General features: G+C 40.6%; 1 protein-coding gene across 18 annotated transcripts in view; it reads right to left on the reverse strand.

The window, feature by feature from the left end:
- The window catches only part of sgip1a (SH3GL interacting endocytic adaptor 1a), an 82910-nt gene that overhangs the window by 55823 nt on the left and 2889 nt on the right, over positions 1 to 24198 (reverse strand). For 10 of the 18 annotated variants that reach the window (XM_084355849.1, XM_084355841.1, XM_084355856.1 and 7 more), the window contains exons 2-4: positions 21501 to 21616; positions 12728 to 12871; positions 7668 to 7712 (exon numbers count right to left, since the gene is read on the reverse strand). In XM_084355849.1, the coding sequence (XP_084211975.1) occupies positions 7668 to 7712; positions 12728 to 12779 (97 nt within the window). In that variant the 5' untranslated portion in view covers positions 12780 to 12871; positions 21501 to 21616. Of the gene's footprint in view, positions 1 to 7667; positions 7713 to 8497; positions 8601 to 8849; positions 8996 to 12727; positions 12872 to 21500; positions 21617 to 23131; positions 23316 to 24198 lie in introns of those variants that run through there. The other 8 variants (XM_084355848.1, XM_084355840.1, XM_084355852.1 and 5 more) reach the window with 6 other exon arrangements.

A 24198-nucleotide genomic window follows, 5' to 3' on the forward strand; every position in this document is an offset into this window, starting at 1 on the left:
ATAAGACCATGCATCTTTGACAGCAAATCACCTATTGTTTTGACAGCAGGCTCCTCTAATCTCTGTGTGGGTTCAGGCTGAAAACAGCATTCCTATTCTGTTGGTGAACAGTTTGAGCTACTTCCTGTTTATCTTTAATGTGCTATGTGTAACATTTTAATTTAAATAAAACAGTACAGCAATGATGGGAAAATAAAAAGGAACCACTAAATGGAAGATTATTTGAAAATATTATTTAGTCAAGGAAAATTACACGCTAAATTATGTATAGCGTGCACTGCTGTTCAGTTTTTATCTTCTCTACGTCCTTCAAGCATGATCCTGTCAAACGCAACAAATACCTTACGCATTTTAAACAGCATTTTTATCTGATGACATTTTCGACAAAGACCTATTTTTTCAGGCTGAATCTGACATGTCATTGAAGGAAACAGTTTGATAACGCTGTAAGAAAACCTCAGAATTCCCCGGCTACCACTGGGTTACACAAACACGTCTGTTTATCTGGCTCTGAATCTTGAAGCATCATTACATAAGCTGGTCTATGTGCGTGTGTCTGTCTGCACAAAGAACAAGATGGAATTTGGAAGGGCTGTTGTGAGGATGTTGTGTCTATAAATGAATGAACACGGTGTGAAGAAGAGTGTTAATTTCAGTCTTTGTCAAACTTACTGTCAAGCACAGTCACAATGGACCTATTCTACTGCAACACATTTAACAATGAGCTTTCCTGTGTGTCCGCCATTATTCTGAAGAACACACACACAAACAGGCACTTTGATAATCAAACAGATGTAAACATGCGCAAGTTTTTCATGCCAGCAATGTCTAATGTCGTGTTAGCATCCACGCATACACTAATGTTATTATTAGGAAAAGCCAGTGAGTCAGACTTGTCACTTCTCCAGCATACATACTAACGTCAGAACAAATGTGACACCACCCATTGGTTCGTGGAAGCCTTGAGTTTGGCATTACGACTGTCACCATCTTGGTTTTTGAAAGCCAGAAGTGAGCATATTTGGACGACATGGGGAGGATATCCTGATGGGATCTGACTGAGAACCTGAGGACATGCTGTGGCAGTGACTTTGTTATCACAATGTAGGCACGGCCTGAAGCATACTCTGCTTTATTTCTATTTTACGCTAAATGGGACCATACTTACTAAATTATCATTATTTTGTATTAATAAAGACTTGAAACTAGAGATTGACACCATAAACTCATTAAGAAACTGATAACTGAGGTAAAAGTGAGAAGTAGAGTCGCTTTCTCATAAGCTTACATACACCACACTTCTTTTTGCCACTATTGGAGTCGCCTAAAGAAGGCCAACAGAAAGAATGCAGGATTAAAAGGCACTGCTTTTGGACATATTCCAATCAATCTTATTGTCTTAATCAATCTGTGCTGAAAAACGTGCAGGCATCTAATTATTCTCCCACCTAAATATATTCTAACAGCTCACCCTAACTCTAATTGTTCAAAGGAAAACATCAGATCTGCATTGGCATTTTAGTCATGCTTTGAGGCCACAAGTCAATGCATACGGTTACTTCTTGAACACACATATGTGCAACAATTACATGTTATTAAAGCAGTACCACATTACTCCTACTCTGCTCTACTGCAGGAAATTCCTGAAGAGCTCCCAACAGCTCTAACATAACAGCCCTATCATTTTATCAGTTGGTTGCTTTCTGTCTCTGTGGTATACCTTGAGGCTGAACACACAAAATGTCCTATTAATCACTAACTAGGGACTACAACCATCTACGACCAGAATGTATAAGGCTTATATCTGCTACAAAAAGCAGATGAACAGATTTGTGAGTCTATGGTCCGTGTGTCTATGGAAGACACAGCAGAAACAGACTCAAACTATGACTCAGGATGGAGGATGTGGTACCAATCATGAGGGATGGCAGGAAGATACAATTCTGCATTATTCATTTCCAGACTGTCTGCTGCACTGTTTCATATCATCATAAAACTTCTGCACGGCCACTGAGGGCTGTTTCCGATGCATCAGCCCACGAGTTATTTGTTTGGGCCAATGGCATGACACTAAATTACTCATTTGGGTCTGCAACAGTGAGGAGTGTGGCAATCCTCAAAAAGGAAATATATACCATGAAAAAAAATTTCACCAACATGTGCTAAACTAGTGCATCATTTTTTATTTGTATACTCTCATCATCACACCTAAATACCTATTTATATCAAATCTATTCAGAAATCACAGAGAAGTTGCACTTGGGACCTGATTCCCTGCTCATTATTAAAAGAGACGTGAGTCAGCCGCCTGGTCATTTCCTGGGGAACCATATGGCAGCAGAGTCCTTCAGAGCGAAAGTTAGAGCCTTGATGTGATGGTAAGACCACAGATGAGATATGCTGACTGTGCTTGACATCACTGAACCTTCTCCAAGGCTTCTCAAAATTAGTTTTTTTTTTTTAGGTAATGGACACACAGATGAATGCCTGTAAGTTATTGCATGATATGGCTGAACAAAACACTACCTCCAAAAGAAAAATAATGCCGTTCTTAACATAACCAACAAGCTACTGTTCTCAGTGATGTTAGAGTGAGTTTGTATGGCAGAAAGATTGCCCCTAAATAAAAGCATAGAAATATAAATAGTTTAAGGATCCAACATTATTTCCTTGTTTAAAACCCTTGTATAAAAATGACAACTAAATTTACCTTGTACCTTGTAAATATTAATAAATGACTAATACACATACCAGCAAGCCTTGGAAAAAGGAAAGCATTCAATAGCATACAGTAAGCTTCATGCAATCAGTATGATGCTGCTGTCACATTTATAGCCGGCTAACTTGAAACTTAGGTCTTTCAACATTTATTAGAAATGTATTATTTATTATAATATTAATAGAAATACAATACTTATAGCTAAGTTGATCATAGTGATGGGTCAATGTTAATCTGAAGTCAGATGGCTGACATTAGACCCGTATACAACATAGACTGGTTATTCCACAGGGATCTCAGCTGCAATATCATGTTGCTTTCATTACAAGCCAATTGAGAGAGATGATCTTTCATGGTGAGATGCTTTTGACAAGCTGAGTCAGTGGATATGACCCTGCATGCTTGTGTGCCAGCAGCTGAGCCACTTTGACACAGACTTTTGATCTTAATTTGTTTTCAATTGTGTCAAAACTACTATTTACCCTCCAACAACTCACGAGAGCAAATAGTTATCATTCATAAAAAGTCAGGTAAAAGACCATTAAAGGAATGAAGTGCCTGCCATATGGCCTTGTGTCCTCTCTGCCCTCTACTCTGCAGCATTCCAGTCAAGGGTTTATCTAAGTTTTAACTCGGCAACCTTTAAGTACTGGGCCTCCCTGTGACAGTCTGATTCCTAACCAGGATTAACAAGACTACAAGTCTGAAGCCCTGCTAGTGACCACGAGAGGCTGCAGGGTTCATTACAACCCACAAAATTGTTGGCTAGATTCAAGGACACTCTGACAACATACTGAAAAGACACCAACAACATACAGAATTTGCTATTCTTAGAGCCCTCACTTTCCTCGGACCAACTTTCTCCTGATGTTTGTGCTACAGGAAATGCCATGGGTTCATTAAAATCAAAAGGGCTTACTCATTTGGAGCACCCACTTGATCAGAAAAAGTTATAACAATTTATCAAAAGGATTCTAAGAAGTTTTTTGTAGTGTTCAAAATATAGAATGTTGAGGCTCCAGGGAGCAAAATGCAATGGTGGTCCGTCTGTCAGATTGTGATGTTGTTTCTTTTGTCTGAGGGAAAGTTACCAATGGTAGCACTTGAGGAAGGATCAATGGGTCATTTACCACATAAGGATTACTCCTCTGGTACCCAGGAATATACAAAGAAAACTGCCTGGTAATCATCCCATTGGTTTTCAAGATAATATCTCACTTTGACCAACTAGTTGAAAGCTGAGGAGTGATACCAAATCAATTATGGATCATGGGTGCCATAAATGTCATGCCTAATTTCATGGCAATCAGTGTTAGGGTAAGATGGATAGACACTGATAAACTGTTCTTTAACAGTCAGAAATCGAATCTATTAAAGTGTGCTTTTGTCACGAGGATGTTAGTGTCATCTCCTTATAACTCCTACTCTCAAAGTCCAACGGGATCAGAATCCCATGCTGCACCTGGTTACCTCGAGGAAAGCTGAGTAAATTGCACACAAGCGCAGGGTCTCGTGAGTACAGAAACAGCAAACAGGACATGTGTAACTTAAAATGTCATCTGACTAGCAATGATGTACACACACTGTGCACCACAACCACATATGCAGCAATCCCACTTGCAGTAAACTCAGGAAATTCATAGCAAATGATCATGGTAAGTGCTATTCGACCATTGTAAATTAAAGGGGAAAGGGTCCATTCAGAAAAGAAAAAGTGCCCAAAAGGAATGCTTTTCTGAAAGAATGTTGGATTTTTGGTTTTACAGTGGGGAATTGTTATGCCTTGTTATAATCATCATTTAGAGGTTCAGTTATGTTAAGCACAACATGTTTATATCTGCTATATTTTGTCAAAAGGGATGGTGGTTGTTGTCACTAACACTGGCACTAATCATTAAATGCTTGCCTCCCTCTCTCTGAACTAAAATGAACTAATCACCTCATGTCTTCTACCCTGTGTGTAACCCAGGGACAACCATGCTGGCCATGGCATGGAGCTTTAAAAAGCAGAGCTAACAAGGATTAGCATCCAATTTTAACACCTGACTGTAATCCTGCCCTCACACAGTCTATGCTAAGCCTGCGATAGCCATGCTAATGGAAGGGGAAGCGGTTTGCAGACGGTCTTTTTTTTTTCTTCGCAACTGTTACCTAACAACTTGGCTCGTGACAAATACAGCTGATGACAGGCAAGCACACTTGCAGGGGAGGGGGAGTGATAGATTAACGTGAAGTCAGACAATTCTTTACTGAAAGATATACTTGCTGAGTCAATCAGTTCTGTTAATACACACATTTTTTGGGGGCAGCTTTTGCCTTTCTTTTACATGATGATCCAACACTGTACTAAAAATAGAATTGCAATATTTGTATACTGCTGTGCCCTGCAAGTGAAAAACAGGCAGAGATTACCTACCTACTGCATATTACTTATTATCACACAGAAAAGTGTTTTTTAAACTCCACCACTATAGCTTTACCATCACAAACTGCATCATAAACCAAGGGAAAACACAAAACACAGATCCATTAACTATTGGCTAGTGTGCTGTTATCTCCCTGAAAGATCTGTCCTAACTCTGACAAGGACAGCGAGGCTGTCTTATTATGCCTTTATTATGGTCATCATCCAAATTATAACTTACTGAGCAGTTCGTAGTTTGTATAATGACATGTATGTGACAAATAGTGATGCTGTTATAATTGTTGTCATCACAACCTTGCATCAGACTGACTGTTGCCCTTTTACATGGTACAGTAGCATGGCCAGTAAACACACTGTTACCAAACATTCAAGGGGAGCCATTTTTGTGGTGTTAGCTACTTTCAACTGATTAAAACGTCATTCATTCAATTTAAATTTAGATCTACTCTGACCTCACACAGCAGGCCAGCAATCACAGACAATTTATGTAGCATGCATGGTCTTAACAAAGGGAACGGACATGAAGAAGGTCCAAATCATGGTCTTCCATGAATAAAATAATGATCATGAGACTTTTTCGAATGTTAATATGTTTAACAGATCTACAGTACCATTTGATCAGATAACCATTTCAAATGATTACATGGTTACATGGCGGGTTGTACATTCACAATGTCCAATTTGGCAGCAGCAGACTAGATTAAGTAGTGTGTTTTTCTTTGTAATACACAGTAAATCTGAGGTAAGAAGGTTTCGATGTCATCACCACAAGATGTCAACCATTCTACTACTCTTCAGAAAACTACTGTTCTGTGCCTACTGTAGTTTTAGTAAAAACATGGCATGGCACAGAATTTATTCAAATAGCGTCTATAATCTGTCTGTTTGCCCTTCAACACCTAAGCTAACGAGCAGCTAGCTAAAAACAAGCTATTAGCCTAACCCCCTGGTTTGTAACCCAACTATATTTAATTATCTGTTTCATATTGTCATGCCTACTATCTGAAGAAAATTATTCTGTGGATTGTCAGTTAAGATCTTATTTGACTATGGTGATTAAGAAGGTTAAATTTAGCAATAAATCCACAGTTCAGATGCGTGCCATGGTTGGTGTCTGTACGTCAAGTCAGTTGGCTCAGCATTTGAAATAAGAAAAATAATGTGGCGACCGTTAATTAGGCTGAGAATTATTGCTGTGACCAGATGTCAATCCAAAAACAAAACTATAATTTCCTGCCCACCCTTCAAATCTGCTTCTTGTTTTAAATGACCTGGCTACTATGTTATTATCAAATATATCTCCCTTTGATGCCTTTCAGAAAAAACTGATAGACACAAACACAACCAGACGACAAGCTAATGAGATTCTTCCTGAACAGCAGACACATTGGCAAACAGGTTGTTTACTAAATGCACCGGAATAAACAGGCTTGAGAGACAAACATCGTTCAACTTCCTTAGAATACAGACAATAACAACCACTTCAAGAAAATGTATGTAACTATAGTGGGATCATTTTTCGGATTAATGTTGGGTCCCCTGTATAAACTGCCTAAAAATGTTGTCTATCTATCGTGGACTAAGAAATCTTACATAATTCAAGGTTGATTTAGTTAAAGTCAACATATTTAGGTTTGTCTAGTCAAACAATAGTTCAGTGGCTGTTAAATATAGGATGCCTGAACAATATGAAGGATAAGAAATAATAAGATTTGATTGAAGATAAGATAAGATTTGTCATATGAAACGAATGGATGGAAGCTGTCGTGTGCCAGCTGCAGAGCTGTAGGGATTCATCCTTCCATCACAGGCCTTCCCCCTGGTGATGTCATCAATTAAAGGGACATGAAACTAAAACAGTCATCAATTCTCTTTTTCCTCACTATGCTCAAGCCAACAGAGATGGATCAGTCCAACCATGGGTGGATACAAATGTACGCACTACAGACATGCAATCCGTTAGCAAGTGCTGGGTAAAATGGCAATATAGTGTGAGCAGATACGCAGCAGAGTCATAAGCTACTGTGAGTGTGAATGCACGCGTGTGTGCATGCGTTTAAGAGTACACCATACAAAGAGAATTTATACAAGTGAGCCAGCTGGGCACATAAGCCCTCCTGCACAATAAATCCAAATAATCCTTTACGATGGGAAGCGGGAAAAAGGGGGGTTGGGGGGCACTCAGACATATGCACACACACACACACACACACACACACACACACACACACACACTCACAAAAAGGTACACACGGTTCAATTAGCCTCGCCATTGTGCCTCTGTGGTAGACATTCAGTGGCTGTGCCCTTTTCCTGAGAATAACATGCAAGTCACCGGAATGTATGCACTCAAAATAGCAGGACAGCTTATGACATTTGAACCTCCCAAACATACACACACACACATACACACACACGCTTGCCATCAGATGAAGCGCTGTCGGACAAGGACATAAAGGGGGATTACCCTGAATTACAACATAAAACAGGACAGCGTTTTAATAAAATAAAAAATCATCTTACCTTCCATCATGGTTGCAGATTTGCATTCCTCTATCTCCAAGGAGCCTGAAATGAAAGCAGGAGGCGTGGGGAGGGGGAGAGGAGAAGAAGCCCCTGGTTACCACAGAGATACAGTAGAATTGATGGGCAGCAGAGCAGCCGTGTGCATGTGGCTAACGCCCTGGCTAACTTTGAGCCTCCGACACCCCCAGACGTAGCCTGTCAACTAGCCCAGGAGGGAGAGAGAGAGAGAAATAGATAGAGAGAGGAGAGAGGAGGGGTAGGGGCCTGGCCGGGCTAGCTGCCGATCAGAGCTGAGGCTTAAGCCATGGAGGATGCTGCTACTGCTGCTGCTGCTGCTGCTGCTGCTGCTGCGGCTCTAACCTACACATTCAGTGGAGGATGCTGAGAGGTGGGGGGAAAGCTAACCGGAGGAAAAAAATAAATAAAAGAGGCAGGGTAGAGAGAGAGAGGGAGGGAGGTGGAGAGACTGAGAGGGAGGGAGGGAGGTTTTTGTGTGTGTATGTGTGTTTGGTAGGGGGGGTGGTAGTGTTGAGGAGGGGCGGAGGCAGCTTGCTGAGGTCAGAGATGGCCTCAGCCAATCCCGGCAGCTCTTTGTGGAGTCACATGGCTTACAGCTTGAATCTCCTGACACCATGGCTCAAGAGAGGGCTACATTAGTAACCTCTCTTGCTTGACAAATAATGGTGCGTACACATTAAACACACACACACACACATATTTACACATCCAAATAGAGTCGTGGAAAAAGCAGCCAGACATGTACAGAGTACATACGGATTCACAAATACACAAAATACACACACATGCACCCCTCCCCTACACCCTACCTTATGTCACTGCAGTGTGCCGAGCCTGCCCAGAGGTGAATGACATTAATTATTTGCTCGCGGGGAGAGCAACATGCAGGTGTGAGCCAAGTGACAACCCATGCTGAGGACACAAACAGACGCAGACTCTATTATAACTATAACTATAAGAAATATTATACCACTGCACAAAATATTTACCCTGCACCCTCCTGCACAGTGACTATTCCTGTAGTAGCTGCCTGTGTGTCCCTGCCTGTGTCCCGCCCCCCTTGGAATAAGGTGTGGTTTCACTCTGCCCTCTCTTCCCTCCTCCTCTACCCGTTCCCTCCCACCTTCCCCTCTCTCTGCCAGTCTGTTTCACTCCGCTGACTTTTTCTGTCTCTCTGCTTCAACACTGCACCGGGATGAGGAGGGATTGATCAGCGTGACGTTATGGCGACGCAGGCTGCAGCTGCAACCAACGAGCGAGAAGGGCCGATGACAGAGCAGCCCCCGGAGAGGAGTGTGCGCTTGTGTTTGCTGATTAATTATCTATGAGAGGGTGGAGAGAAAGGGAGGGTGGGGGGTGAATGCTTATGTGGACAAGCTAAAGAGAAGAGGAGACTGACAATAAGGCAAACCTAGAAAACAACAACAACAACAAATGAAACAGACAAGTGCAACTTTACCAGAACAATCAAACTCTAGTAATTAATGCAGCAAGCAATGAAGGCAAGTATTTAGTTTAGCTTCAGTAACAGTACTCATCATGGTCAGAGTAGTGTTCTAGCACTTCATATTACAGCATTGATATATAATATAGCTCAGTTAGTAAGCCATGAAGTACTAATGTTAGAAGGACCTGCTGGGTATAAAAAGGCTTATTTTGAGTAATAAAAAAACAACCAATCTTAGTTTCAGGTGATAAATGCAAAATAATACTTAAGTCAATGTATTTTATAAAGAAAATGTTCCATCAGGAAAACCTATATATTTTTTTTCCAGGGTGTCTGTGTCCTGAAAGTCTTCAGGTTTTCCTTGTTTTGCAATGTAACATTTTCCACAAAAAGAGAATGATATTTTTTACAGCTCACTGATTGTTGTTTATTGTGCATTTTACTTAGCAAGTCTCATAAAGATATGATAAATCTGTAAGAAAGAGAATTGAACTGGTTCATAATGACTTCTTAAAACTACCATTCTGTGTAATTTTTATTATTTTGGGGGGGGATTTTGGATGCCCCATTATGCAATCAAAGTCAAAATGTATAGCTGTGACTATTCAGAAAGTTATCAATGAGAAGTAAAACGTGTAAACTGGACTGAACATTACTATGTAAGTCCAGTGTTCAGTGGGTGGCAGGCTGTGCATTTATTTAATAACAAGCACGGCCGCTCTCTACCACTGACCCTTTGTACCTATATAGTAAGCATCTATTAAATGAATACATGTAAACAAAATGATTAGTCTTAGTAGTCTTATGGATTTTCCCAGACATGACTTACGGATATATGGCTATATACAGTATATATTGTGTGTTCATAGGAATTCCTTTAGTCTGTGGTAAATAATTTTTGTCCAAAGGGACGAATAATATCTATTTTCCCCTCTGTCGATCTCTCCGTCCTCAGTTATGCTTTAACAAGAGCCAGCTGTGTGCCTCTCCATGCCCAAAGAACTTCCCAGGTCATACTCAAGCTCATGTGATGGTGACTCCCTCCCTCCAAATCTCTTTCTTTCTCTCTCTCTCATTTATCACTTCTTTCCCTTTCCATTTACTGATTTCTCTCTTTTTGCTGTTTTTACCTCATTATTTCTGTCAAACTGCCTCAATGTGGCTCATTCTGTCACTTGCCTCCTCCCTCCTTTCATCTCTTATTCTTTCCTTGCCAGGCTATTCTGTCTTAACACCCAGCAGATGCTCCCAAAGAGAGGGTCCCAACCCTCCCACCTTGCCTCAGCTTTAACTCCTTTCCCCCTCCCCCCTCAATTCAACACTGCATTTACTGACTTTTCTGCCCTCTACCCTTTTTTATTTTTTCTGCTGCCTCCCTTTTGTCTTATCATCTACCCTGTCTTTTCTATTCTTTCTATATCTATCTCCCATCACCATCACCTTTCAGTTTCCCATTTTCTTCTACATCACTCCTTGCTTATCTTGCTTCTGCTTACTCCCTGCTTTCTCCTGCACTGCCATCTAGTGTTCGCTAAGAATGATTGCACAGGTGGCCTCTCAGCTAAGGTGGTAAAAATATTTGCTCAGTGTACTAGAATACATGGATGAATAAAGACGGCAATACTAGCTCTCACACCATCCCAGTTAACAACCAAATAACTGAAACTAACCTATATCGATTGGATCACCTTATGACTGTGTTACACTCCAGGCAACAAGTAGAGACTGTTGTTCACTCATGATGGACCAATATAGACACTGTGCAGACACACACGTAGTCTGTTGACTGTCTAGAGCTGGACTGCAGCTCTGTTCAATGCATGCTGCTGTAACATGTACGTCAAAATACAAAAGAAATATAACTTGTGGAAATAATGTATTCTGTGGGCAACGGGGGCGGGACTAGATAAGCATCTGCTTCTCCCGCTTTCCCTTTCGGCCATGTGTACTATCTGATTTTAACTAAGATGATGTGTGATGATGACTGTCTAATAACATGCCGAAATAAATAAATAAATAAAATAAATAAATACCCATCAATGCACTGTTCAGGGCATGTCTGTGGTAGCTAGGCTAATATTTACTTATATTAATATGTACAAATCAAGAGATATGTACTGTATAGTCATTATGCACCTGACAAATGCTGCCATGGCAGCTAGTGGAGGAATGTAGAGTAAGGGAGGAGTAAGGGAGGGGGATTTGCTAAATAAAGCCTAATGCCCTATAAGCTCTGTTTTGGAGCTGCAGGACTGGAGCAGCCTGAATTAAGACAAACGCAGTGGAATAGACAATTATAACCAAGCTGCTGTAGATAACTGGGCATTTTCTGCATTACTTACCAGAGAGAGGTGCCATTTATGGCCATCTTGATGAGACCTTTGCCAACACCTTTTGGGGTATCATTTTGTATTTGAAAAGACAATAAAAGCAAAATACCTCCAATGACACTTTTTTTTGTACAGCAAAAACAATGTGACACACAAAAAGCATGAAAGCATGTACAAATAAGTCAGAGATGAATTAAACTAAAATGTATTCTAAATTTTTTTTATTATTAATTATTTTTAGAGCTCAATAGGTTACAGTTTACCTTTGCTTTTACTTTAATGTTAAGAGGTTTATAAAGAAACACGGTCAAATTCAGTTAATTAAACACCAACAGTGAGTCCGATTGTGCTTTTCTTTTCACTGAAATATTTTCATCATGTTTATATTTTCACAGTATGTCACTTCAACTTTAAATTACAGTACTTTCAATAGTACTTAAAACAGCTGTGCAGCAACTGCTGTTGTTAACGCTGTTCTTGTGCACTTCAGCATGACATGTGATGTACATGTCATGTGACATTCATTATTAACCCCTGAACTCGGAAGCAGACGCTCAAAAACTAAGGATAGAGAGCACCATCTCTCTCTGTTGTCACTCAGTGAAAATTAACAATAATATAGCCTTACTACGTTACTGTAACAGATAGCATCAAGGTGACATCTGCAAAAATCTAACTGACTGCATTATATCCCAGGCTAGTGGATTGAACATGCAATTGCATTGCATACTCATGTTGTTTCTGAGAAATTAGCTTTGGTATCAAAATATCTATTTGAACTCAGATAGCTTTGGAGCAAAGAGAAAGGAAAAGGGTAGACAGAGCATGCAGCTTTGGGGAAATGAATGACTTGTGTAAATGCCATGGGGATATCTAGTGCTTTCCTCCTTTACAACTTCAGTCTGCCTTTCTCTCTTTTTTCCTGTGTTCCTTGATGCAAGAATAACATCCATATCCATGTGTTATGGCAAAACATACCAGTAGGGTCAACTAAAAAGTGAAGGTAAAGTGCTACATATATTGCAAACAGCCAGAAGCGCATACACACTACTACAGTTAAGTCCATATACTCACAAAAAGACACACAGCACCCACAGACATCAAACAATCTAGAGTAAACCCACTGATATTATGAAATGCACAGCAAAAAGAAAGAGAAGAAAAGTGACTAACACTCCTTATTTCCATGTAAGTTGACTATCCACGCCTCTTTTACTGGTGGGATGCTCGACTGTACCAATAGATCAAAAACGAGGTTTTACCTACTGTACCTGCAACGATGCGAAACCAGCCCGTACACAGCTCCTCAGCCATTTATGGCTATCTCCATGGACCCCCTTGTTCTCACCCCAGGTAGACAGGAGGGGTGAGATGGGAGAGGACAAACGGATGACAAAGCTTTTCCGCTGGAAAAGAGAAGAGGGAGACCAGAATGAGGAGTAACCAAGGACTCTGCCAGGCTGAGCTGCTCAGAGGATGTACACGTACGCTGACATTGCTAGCAGCGCATAATTTAACAACTGCAAGTGTAGCGCCAAAGGCATACGAATACACTGGAAGACAACCTGTGGAGAATAGTAATATGGTACACTGGGCTATGAGGCCAGGCAAGTCGGGCAGTGAAGGTCAACATGTCCTTTATTGCAGCACAGGCAGACACGCACTCCTTCACACACACACACAGTGAATCATTTTCCCTATTCATTTACAAATTCTTCAGTGGTGGCAAACGACAAATATTTTATTTTATATGTGCATGTTACGCATTTTTAATTGACAGATCTGCATAAACAAGACTGTACTATATATCAGTGCATAACATTACTGATTTTATGGACTTCTCTAACTTCAGGTACTTGGCCTGAGTAAGTCTTAGAAATGTAAGTCTATGACATGAGTTATTCTGTTTTATTTTTACTCAGACGAAGACAAAGAAGAAGAAATGTCTTAATTACCCCCATCAAAGGCTGTAAATTTAGAGTGGAATAAGATTTATTGTCCAGCCAAGGCAGGAAAATCATCTTTGGACTCACCCAGGAAAATATAAACACAATCATTTCCACAAGATAAAAAACATAATATTAACAGAACAAATATCTTTCGGTAATACAACAGTACTGTAAAATCATTCGTACCCATGGTGTATAGCCTACATGCTCATATTTAAGTTCAATGTAGTTTGTTGACAGCATTTATTGCATTTGGGGCGAACACAACTTTTGTAGACCTTTTTATGCACTTTATTTCAGTTGTTTTCTCTCCTCTGAAGTTTGCTATTTTGAATCTCAGAAGCACCTGATTCACTGAGTTAGTGTATTAGTGTAAACAACAAAGAAAATGTATGTTTGCTTAAATTTTAGTTTTTAGATGCAAGGTGGCAGATTAATAACTAGACAGGTGAATGGATCAAAAAATTGATGATTTATTTCACAACAAGATCTGTAAAATGACATGCTGTTGGCACCATCTGCTGTTCACTTTAACACGGTACTCTTTTCCCTGCCATATACGGCATGTCTCGAACACCTCCATCTATGAGCACCAACATGCGGTTCGCAATAGGAATCAGTAGTATCACAAGGACACACAACTTTCATTAAAAAACACAGAAAAAATATGAATCCAGGTAAAAAACATGATCTACTTTTGACCTCCCAGAATCCAGGTACAGCATCTGCACAATCACATTCAGGCTACAGTAGGCCACTGCAAAATGAATCCAACTGTTAGCCTAGCTATGACAGTCTCTGTTGGTACAGGTGGCCAATTAATAATTTAGCTGTAGACTCTAAGCTTGATACCTGCAGTGACAACAACGGTATTTCACTTCATTGTCACATTGAAGCACATTGCTGCGCGTTCTCTGGTCCTTATCTCAGGAAAACACTCTCCCGAGAGCAAAGCAGCCTCCCTGTCATTTAGACAGACAGCAGTTACTATTCTTAAATAGACTATGGGCAAGGATACCTTTATTTCTGGCACATTCTGTACACTTCCCAGATGGCAGAAACTTGTAAAAGAAAAAAACCCAACCCCTACCTCTCATCTCTCTCACCCTCTACCATGCATATATCTCTCTTTATCCCCCACCCACATACATACACCCTGTACCTCCCTCCCTCTGACCTACTTTCTTTCCACCTTTGCTCATGGCTTTCGCCTGTGGGGTGCAGTGTTGCTCTAATCTGGCTATTTTTCAGTGACGTCTGTCTGCATCTGTTTGCAGGTCCCAAGCTGTATTCAACAACAGCAAAAACCGCAAGACGAATTCAAATGGGTCATCACTCTGTCACTGTATTAACATAGCTACATGTAGGACGTGAAAGCTGCATTTAGCAGAAAACCATTATCATTTGGAAAGTGAAAAACCACTGGGAGTGGAGGATGAGGTATGGCACTGCCACTTCAGGTCCCTGAATTGCTGATCATTTATCAAATGTGTTCTGGTTCTATCCACAACTTGAATGAAAAAAAAAAACTGCAATCTTGCACAAATTGTTATTTTCAGCAAGTGCTACAAAAAATGTAATTAATGGCAACTGTGATGCCTGAATAATTATTTATTAAAAGGATAATACCATTCCTTTTCAAGATTTCACATGTGAAGATACTGTTCCTCTTCGTTTCATATCATTGTAAATAGTAACTGGCTGATGGTCAGACAAAGCAATCAGACTGTATACTGTACATCAATTTTGGCTCTGGGAACAGAGAATGGAAATTTGTTTTTATTTACAATTCAAAGACTAAACAATTGATTAATCGAAGACTAATAAAAAGAATAGTCATTTTACCTTTATGTGTGTATTCAGCTCATGGCTCGACTGAGAGATAGGCCGGTTAAAGGCTTCAACAAGTAAAAGAAAAAATAAAGGGAGAGGGGAACTACATAGTGTGCCAGAATGCCAAACTTGAGTATGACTAAAATAATCACTGATATCCATATCAATAAAAATAAAATAAAAATAAAAATACACAAATTCAGCAAGGTACTATTTCTTGCCACACTCACTGAGGTGAGCAGGATAATGACACTAATTCAGTGCTACAGAAGAAGGGCACTGAGGAGAGGGGAAAGCCCAGTGGCATATGACAATGCAGTGAGGTGAACCAATCCAACAGGAAGAGAGAAGGGTGACTTTTCTCCTACTATCAAATCATCATGTTCACTCATAGCTAGCCAACACTGACACACCAGCTAGCAGGAAATATTTACTCATTCATGCACTTCTGTTGTGTTTGTCATCTCCCACTATACATTTTCATAGGGGACGCTTTTTGTTTTCTTCTTTTGTATTTTGTCCTTCATCAACCTAAGGCACCCTCACACTGACCTACCAGGAAGAGTACTCTACCCTAAACTTGAGGTATGTCAACACTCAGTGTTTCAACAATATGATGCCTCTCAGTTAACGTCAGCTCTGCACTAGGCCTTCCCTGTGCTCATGTTGCATCTGTCACGTCTCATGTCCCGAGGCCTTGTGCCATTTCCTGCACACTGCTGAAGCAACATCCCTGCAAACCTCCACCCTGCTCCATCTTACCCACCCCCAAAGTGCCCTGATGAGGGATGATGATTAGGCAGCAGTCATTAAATGTACACAGACAAACACCCACCCACCCACCAATTAGGCAGCAGTGAGTGCAGTCAAACCAAAACAACTCACTCCACTCAACGGCAGGGGAAGGCATGCAGGGCGATAAGGCGTGGTGATGGCAGGGTGCCATGTTGAGTGCCTACGTGCTATCCAGCCACTCATGATGCCCTCTGTCTGTTAGGACTGCCAGACAGACATACTGTTCTGTGTCATTACCCCACTAGCTGCCCTGCCAAGGGGGGCAAGCACACACACATACACAGAAACACATACACACTACAACAAGAGGCAAGGTTTGCTGTGTATCTAGCACCCACTTACTAATTACCTAATGATGCTGAGGAGGCCGACTGCCAGCTCATAGGTGAGTTTGGCTTGTTTTGTCCTATGTCACTGGACTGAATGGCTCAAATTAAGATAGTGAAACGAGTCATTTCACGGGGGTTGTGACGCTCAAAATAATTTATCCACTGTTTTACAGAAGCTTCTTTCACAATGGGTCTATTGTTGTTTTCTCTTCTGTTCAACTGTTTTCAACCGAAACGTGGCATCAGTGACGTACAACATAACGCTTCAGATAAAAATTACAAACGGGCTGCCTTGCCTGCGGGAAGTGGGAATGGGGTCAATATGCAATTTTTAGTGAGTGTTCCCGTGTTTAAAAACCAATGTAGACCCGCTAATTTTTGTGGAAAAGCGGTATAAGTTCTTAAAGCAAGAGTTAGTTTGGAAGGAACTTCATGGGGGAAAGGTACTGATGTATTTTATTTTGGTGCCAGTATAGGTACAAAAAAATAGTTTGTAAAGCTAATTTCCCAGCACATGACAACTGTATTTTTGATAAAATTTGATCATTTCAAGTACATTAAGGCTTAAAGTTATGCATAATTAAGGGTGTGGGTGCTTTGATAGCTTGCTACAAAATATTTAATCCTAATATCAGACAAATAGTAAGGCTTGCTGTGTGACGTATTGTACCTGCCTGCAGCAACGAGCTGCACTGGTGACAGAAATTCATTGTAATGTACTGTCCTAATTCTCTTTTATTTGACTGCTGAATAGAGGTAAAAAGTTCTTTACTACATGAAGATACATTTCTCTTTATGTGTGAGCACAGATAGCTTGTTAGCCTTAGCTAGCTTGGTAGCTTCCAGACTTTGTAAAAGTCATCCAAAGACAAAGTTAGAAGGTGTCAGTTCCATAATGAAAATCAACTTAAAGACTATAGACACTGGAAATTATAGTAGATCTACATTTCCCACTGCCTCCCTGCCCTGTAGCACCAGTTTAATAATAAGCGCCGTTAGCCTGGACTATTCTTTGACCCCAAACCCCATCCAGAGCCCCCTCTGAAAATCCAGTCCTCCCCTCCAGCCTCACAACACAGGATGGAAAAGATGAGCTCATGCTTCTGATACTGGGCCAGTCTGGTTTGTGGCCTCCCTAATGGTCTCCAGGATGTCAACACCAGTCCAATAAGTCCCTGTTACTCACACCAATTACCATTTGCACACAGGGCCAAAGCCTACATAAACAGAGCCCAAACTTGCTATACAATCAGCTTATATCTATAAACAGTGGGGAGGTTTAAATTAGGCCACTCCCAAGAGTATGGGTCTCTGCATGGACAGCCAGGCTGAGATGACAGAATGGAGCCAGATGAACTCACTGCAGGGAGTCTCAAAGTAGTATTTTAAAGACGACAAAAATAGCACAGGGATGAGTTCTATACTCCATAATAGGTTCTTTGGACAATTCAAACAGAACATTTTACTATCAAGTTCAATAAATGTTTGCTTTATATTAATTTCATTTAGGAGGTTGGTTCTGTTTAGCTGGTAAATGATCCCAATAAAGAAGACACTGACCTAAATGACTCTCCTACATACAGCTAAGGCGGTAACCGAACCAGAACACTCACAGAAAACCCCATTGCTGAGTTCGTTTGGACAAACACAAAAAGATGAAGACTTGCCTGCGCTTGCTTACTGGCTCACTCTGGTTTGGCTGGACACCCACAGGGAAAGTTGCTAATATAGGTTATGTGTGTGTGTGCCGTGACGTGCTGGTAGGAGCCCAGATCGGCCTCCCAATGACGCATGTAAAACTGAACCCATAATTCATGAGGCATCTTAAAATAGGAGTGTAGATTTTTAAGTTCTGCTCTGACAGCACAGCAGAGTAGTGTGAATACTGAACCTGTCTGTGATATAATTTAGTAGGACATGAGGCAGACTCAAAGTCATGATGTAAGGTTCACAAAATGCTCATGGTGGGATCCCTGTTCCCCCCTCTTTATCGGTCTTTTAACTAGCAAATGTAGGCTGTAGATTCACCAAACCTCCCGAGTCAGGAAGGCAGAGGATTAGTAACGCAGCAGGAACCTTCTATTACAGTGCCAAATATGTCTTGTGTTTTACGTATGTGTGTGTAATGGGTAAGAGTGGATGGGTAATCCTGTACAGTAATTCTTTTAGCGTATTTTAGCTCTGAACTGTGATTTAGTTAGATGGGTGACCTGAGCACAAGGAATAGTATTTTTTATTTTATTTTTCCCCCCTTTTTTTTAACAACTGATTGATAGTTAAATCTAAAAAATTCCCAGAGCCCAAGGTGACAAAGTACTCATTTTATCAAAACTCAAGTCTGGCCATATGACAAAACAGTAAATCTATCACCTCCGATATTCATCAGGTCATAGGTCTTCACCCTAAATTGCAGGAACTGATGCTGTGCCATTGGTACCCACTTGTTGCTCACAAGAGTCAGTCTGGTTTACACGTTTCTACCTTTTATCTTGTTATGGAGCTGGTTACAATTCCTACCTAATGTCGCTTTTGAGCCTTGCCTGCTGAAATCATTAGTGTTATTGGGGAACAACTGCTAACTGTGAAGTCTGACCAATCCTGGATTTTTATTATCAATATTTGAGAATATCATGAATCTGATCACTTTATTTAGGTCAATACCTATTTACTTTTCGATGTTATACCTATTTACTTTTCAATGTTTTGGCAACAACGCTTCTAATTAGCGGTTGGCCGATATTTGCCTATCACAGGTATATCGGTATTGGTGTATGTGAAAATGAATTTTCTAGACATTATACTGCGGAATAATCTGCTTACAATATTTATAATAATCAAACTCCCAGGAAAGTTTACTATTTCAGTGCTGTCATTTTAGACAATTACGTTTATTGTTGAACTGCTAAATAGCCTGCCTCCATTACATATATCGTCTTGTGTCTTGATATCCACAAATGTGTGTATATTGGCAGATACAGTACAGACCAAAAGTTTGGACACACCTTCTCATTCAAAGAGTTTTCTTTATTTTCATGACTATGAAAATTGTAGATTCACACTGAAGGCATCAAAACTATGAATTAACACATGTAGAATTATATACTTAACAAAAAAGTGTGAAACAACTGAAAATATGTCTTATATTCTAGGTTCTTCAAAGTAGCCACCTTTTGCTCTGATTACTGCTTTGCACACACTTGGCATTCTCTTGATGAGCTTCAAGAGGTAGTCACCTGAAATGGTCTTCCAACAGTCTTGAAGGAGTTCCCAGAGATGCTTAGCACTTGTTGGCCCTTTTGCCTTCACTCTGCGGTCCAGCTCACCCCAAACCATCTCGATTGGGTTCAGGTCTGGTGACTGTGGAGGCCAGGTCATCTGGCGCAGCACCCCATCACTCTCCTTCTTGGTCAAATAGCCCCTACACTGCCTGGAGGTGTGTTTGGGGTCATTGTCCTGTTGAAAAAAAAAACGAACGATGGTCCAACTAAACGCAAACCGGATGGAATAGCATGCCGCTGCAAGATGCTGTGGTAGCCATGCTGGTTCAGTATGCCTTCAATTTTGAATAAATCCCCAACAGTGTCACCAGCAAAGCAGCCCCACACCATCACACCTCCTCCTCCATGCTTCACGGTGGGAACCAGGCATGTAGAGTCCATCCGTTCACCTTTTCTGCGTCGCACAAAGACACGGTGGTTGGAACCAAAGATCTCAAATTTGGACTCATCAGACCAAAGCACAGATTTCCACTGGTCTAATGTCCATTCCTTGTGTTCTTTAGCCCAAACAAGTCTCTTCTGCTTGTTGCCTGTCCTTAGCAGTGGTTTCCTAGCAGCTATTCTACCATGAAGGCCTGATTCACACAGTCTCCTCTTAACAGTTGTTCTAGAGATGTGTCTGCTGCTAGAACTCTGTGTGGCATTGACCTGGTCTCTAATCTGAGCTGCTGTTAACCTGCGATTTCTGAGGCTGGTGACTCGGATGAACTTATCCTCCGCAGCAGAGGTGACTCTTGGTCTTCCTTTCCTGGGGCGGTCCTCATGTGAGCCAGTTTCTTTGTAGCGCTTGATGGTTTTTGAGACTGCACTTGGGGACACTTTCAAAGTTTTCCCAATTTTTCGGACTGACTGACCTTCATTTCTTAAAGTAATGATGGCCACTCGTTTTTCTTTACTTAGCTGCTTTTTTCTTGCCATAATACAAATTCTAACAGTCTATTCAGTAGGACTATCAGCTGTGTATCCGCCTGACTTCTGCACAACACAACTGATGGTCCCAACCCCATTTATAAGGCAAGAAATCCCACTTATTAAACCTGACAGGGCACACCTGTGAAGTGAAAACCATTTCAGGTGACTACCTCTTGAAGCTCATCAAGAGAATGCAGAGTGTGTGCAAAGCAGTAATCAGAGCAAAAGGTGGCTACTTTGAAGAAACTACAATATAAGGCGTATTTTCAGTTGTTTTACACTTTTTTGTTAAGTACATATTTCCACATGTGTTCATTCATAGTTTTGATGCCTTCAGTGTGAATCTACAATGTCAATAGTCATGAAAAGAAAGGAAACTCATTGAATGAGAAGGTGTGTCCAAACTTTGTACTGTACTGTATATCAATATCAAATCTTAATAAATCTTAATAAAATATTATGGATTATTAAGACTGTTTAAATTTAACCACCAAAATCAAAATATATTTTCAAAAAAATCGAAACGAATACAACTACACACATATATAAAATAATGGACACATAAAAGGCCTTTCCATCGTGCTGGAAAACAGCAGATTAATACATACACATCTATATCAAAACACACACAAGTCCATGTGCATGTACATATACACACAACACTTCTACCCAGAAGGCACAGCATGCCTTGCTCTTTCTTACTCATCGCTGACATGTTTCGCACCATCTCCTGAGTGTCATATAATAAAGCATATGTACGCTCACAGAATGCTGCAGCCCACCCACGCACACACAGCTCACCCAAATCCCTCACACACTTCCGGTAAACTCTCAGAATGAGCAGCCCTTGTGATACTGACAGATGCATGACTACAATACGGCACCTCTAATACAATTTTCTAAACTCACAAAACACAATTTCTGGTAAACCCCACTTACCTCAATTTGAAAAATCTAACTCTGATATCAGCTGATTTGTAGTCACAAGATGTTCTGTCCTTTTCCTTCAAGTCTTCTTAGTCAGCTACTGTTTCACAGCAAAGTCCATTTGTGATCTGCAGCACACAAACACACAAAATATAATCTTACCTTTAGCTATGTAGGTCTTATAGTTTTAAAACTACTCCACGAACTGGCATTAACATAAAAACAATTAATGAACAGGATGAAGCATCGATGGTCATAAAAACTGATTGAATGACCAGATAACTGGCAGACGAGCTACTTGAGCAACGTGACTTTTTTAAAAATGATTAATGTATTTAGAAAACTCTCAAATTATGACACAGCTCATGTGTTGATGGGACAAATGATCATCCTGAGCATTCAGACAGGCCTGAATGACTGACACACCAAACTACCAAATGTACTGTAAGGCTTCCCCCATGGAGCATCAGCAACAGCATGAATGACTCACTCCTCCAACAACAACAACGCTTTACTCCTATTTGTATTTCTATTTGCTGAAACATTCAGGGTAGATTCAGGGCACAGTGAGATAATGCACACAAGCCTATTACAGTCAATGCCTTGCTGAAAGTCACTGACAAAAGTTGATTTTTGTGTATCTGGATGTTGCTTATTTACTTTACCTGCACACTCCTTTACTCGTGATGCTTTTCATTCATTTGTGAATACCAAAATCAATCAATATTTGGTAAGAGGTTAATTTGTGTAATCTCTGATCAAATTATTTTCATTTTGCATCTCAACTGCTATTTCGTCGAGCAAACCTAAAGGAGGAAAAGTTCCAAATAAGAACCAAAATTTCATGTTGTGCTTTTTACTCAGTTTATTAACAGTTCTAAGCAGGTCTGCGCTTCCTCATGTCTTTATTAATTTTTCCCCAAAGTGTCGCTGTGCTGCAGTCATGTGATATAAGCCCAGTGCTGGCTTCATGGGTAAAGCCCATGTATTTGAGGCCGTTCACAGCTCAACACAGGAAACAGAGAAACTTTCCCAGGCTGAATTCCCAGGCAAAATCCACCTACTAACTGAAACCTCATTCCTCACTCATCATTCTCGAGCTTGGCAATCCCTTCTTCCCCCCACAGTTTTTCCCACATATCACAAACCTCTACTTGAACTCATTCTGCTTCAACACTCACACTTAGTAGGCAGTCGGCCTCTGGGAGTTTATAGCTGTCCCAACACAATACTCACAAGCCCAGAGCTAAGCCCCACGTCTGCACTGAGCTTTTGTTTAAAGACAACTGCTAAATTTCTGTCGCTGTCTCAAAGTATTGGTCAAGAATTAAAACACTAACTTTGAAATTTATTCAGTGTTATGCCCCAGCTAGGGGAACCTAGAGCATAACATGATTAAGCGGCCACCTTCCCTCACTCCCAAGCCACAGAGAACCCAAGGACGCGGGTTTGTGCGTATGTAACAAACAATCTTTTTTACAAAACAATAAAAAGAATATGATTCACAACTTAGACATAAAACAGTATTGGCGTCGGGGTGGGCCAAGGCCAAAATAACAAACATAACCCAACTAACTGACGAACCAAGGCTGACCTGCAAAAGAAGAGAAAACCAAAATACAAAGTCTAACCTCCCTACTTACTCAAAACAGGAGAAACGAAGGACAGAGCAATTGGCAGCCCACCCCTACTGCTGCATGCGTAAACTGAACAAAACAGACGGGGTTGGGAGTGGAGGAGGGATAACGAGAGACCGCCCGGATGTTCCTCCATATATGGTCCCCCTTGCGCTGGCTGGACCAATCGGGGCTGGATCCGGCACCACACCTGCAACACATCATCCACTCACACATTCATTCAGACACACCCACAGAGGCCTAGACCCACCCCTGGGTCATAACATTCAGACAACTGAAGCCTCCTATTAACTTCATGTATTTTCATATTTTTACAGAAAGAGGGCTGAGGTTTTTCCCCCTGCATTTACAGTTCAAAGTTTAAGTTCATTATTAGAAAGGGATCGCTTAATGGCCAGTATGAAAAGCCTGTTGCAATGTTCATATGGGCACCTGACTATTGTTTTAAGACAGACTTCAAAAATTGCGATTCTAATTAAAATTGTTTGAATAAATATAAAGTTGTGTAAAAGTTTCTCCAAAGAGTATCTGACATATTAATCGCCATCAACACGTTTAGAGTAACTTAAAATGTGTGATAAAAGAGTAAACAAGCATGTGCTTCAAATGACTCAAACTGTAGTATCCTGACTGTGACTGGACTATGCCAGGACAACCACTGACACAGGAAGTGCTAGAATGGAGGCCAGACCCAGAACTCAGGTGTAGCTCCATGTGAATCATCACATGCAACAACACCTGTTCAGTTTAACTAACTAAATAAGGACAACAAACCAAAACAGTTTGATTGGGCACAAATATCCTCACATGCTGATGTCGTACAGTCTGGCCTCTGATATTTTGATTCAAACATCCCCAGGCATCAACGCCACAGCTCTTACAAAACATACTCAGTGTAATTAATCAAGCTGATCATTAATTTCCTTAACAAAGGCTAATTATTTTTCAGTTGTGCCAAACTTCATGATGCGGTGAGTTTGGTCAATCAACCCGAATGAATTGACTGTAATTGTTATTGAAGTAAATTACGTCAAAACATAATTACTCAACCGTTTCAGACGTCAAAAGCAAAT

Source organism: Pagrus pagrus (genome assembly GCF_965226575.1).
Source record: "Pagrus pagrus genome assembly, chromosome: 6".
NCBI classification, from domain to species: Eukaryota; Metazoa; Chordata; class Actinopteri; order Spariformes; family Sparidae; genus Pagrus; species Pagrus pagrus.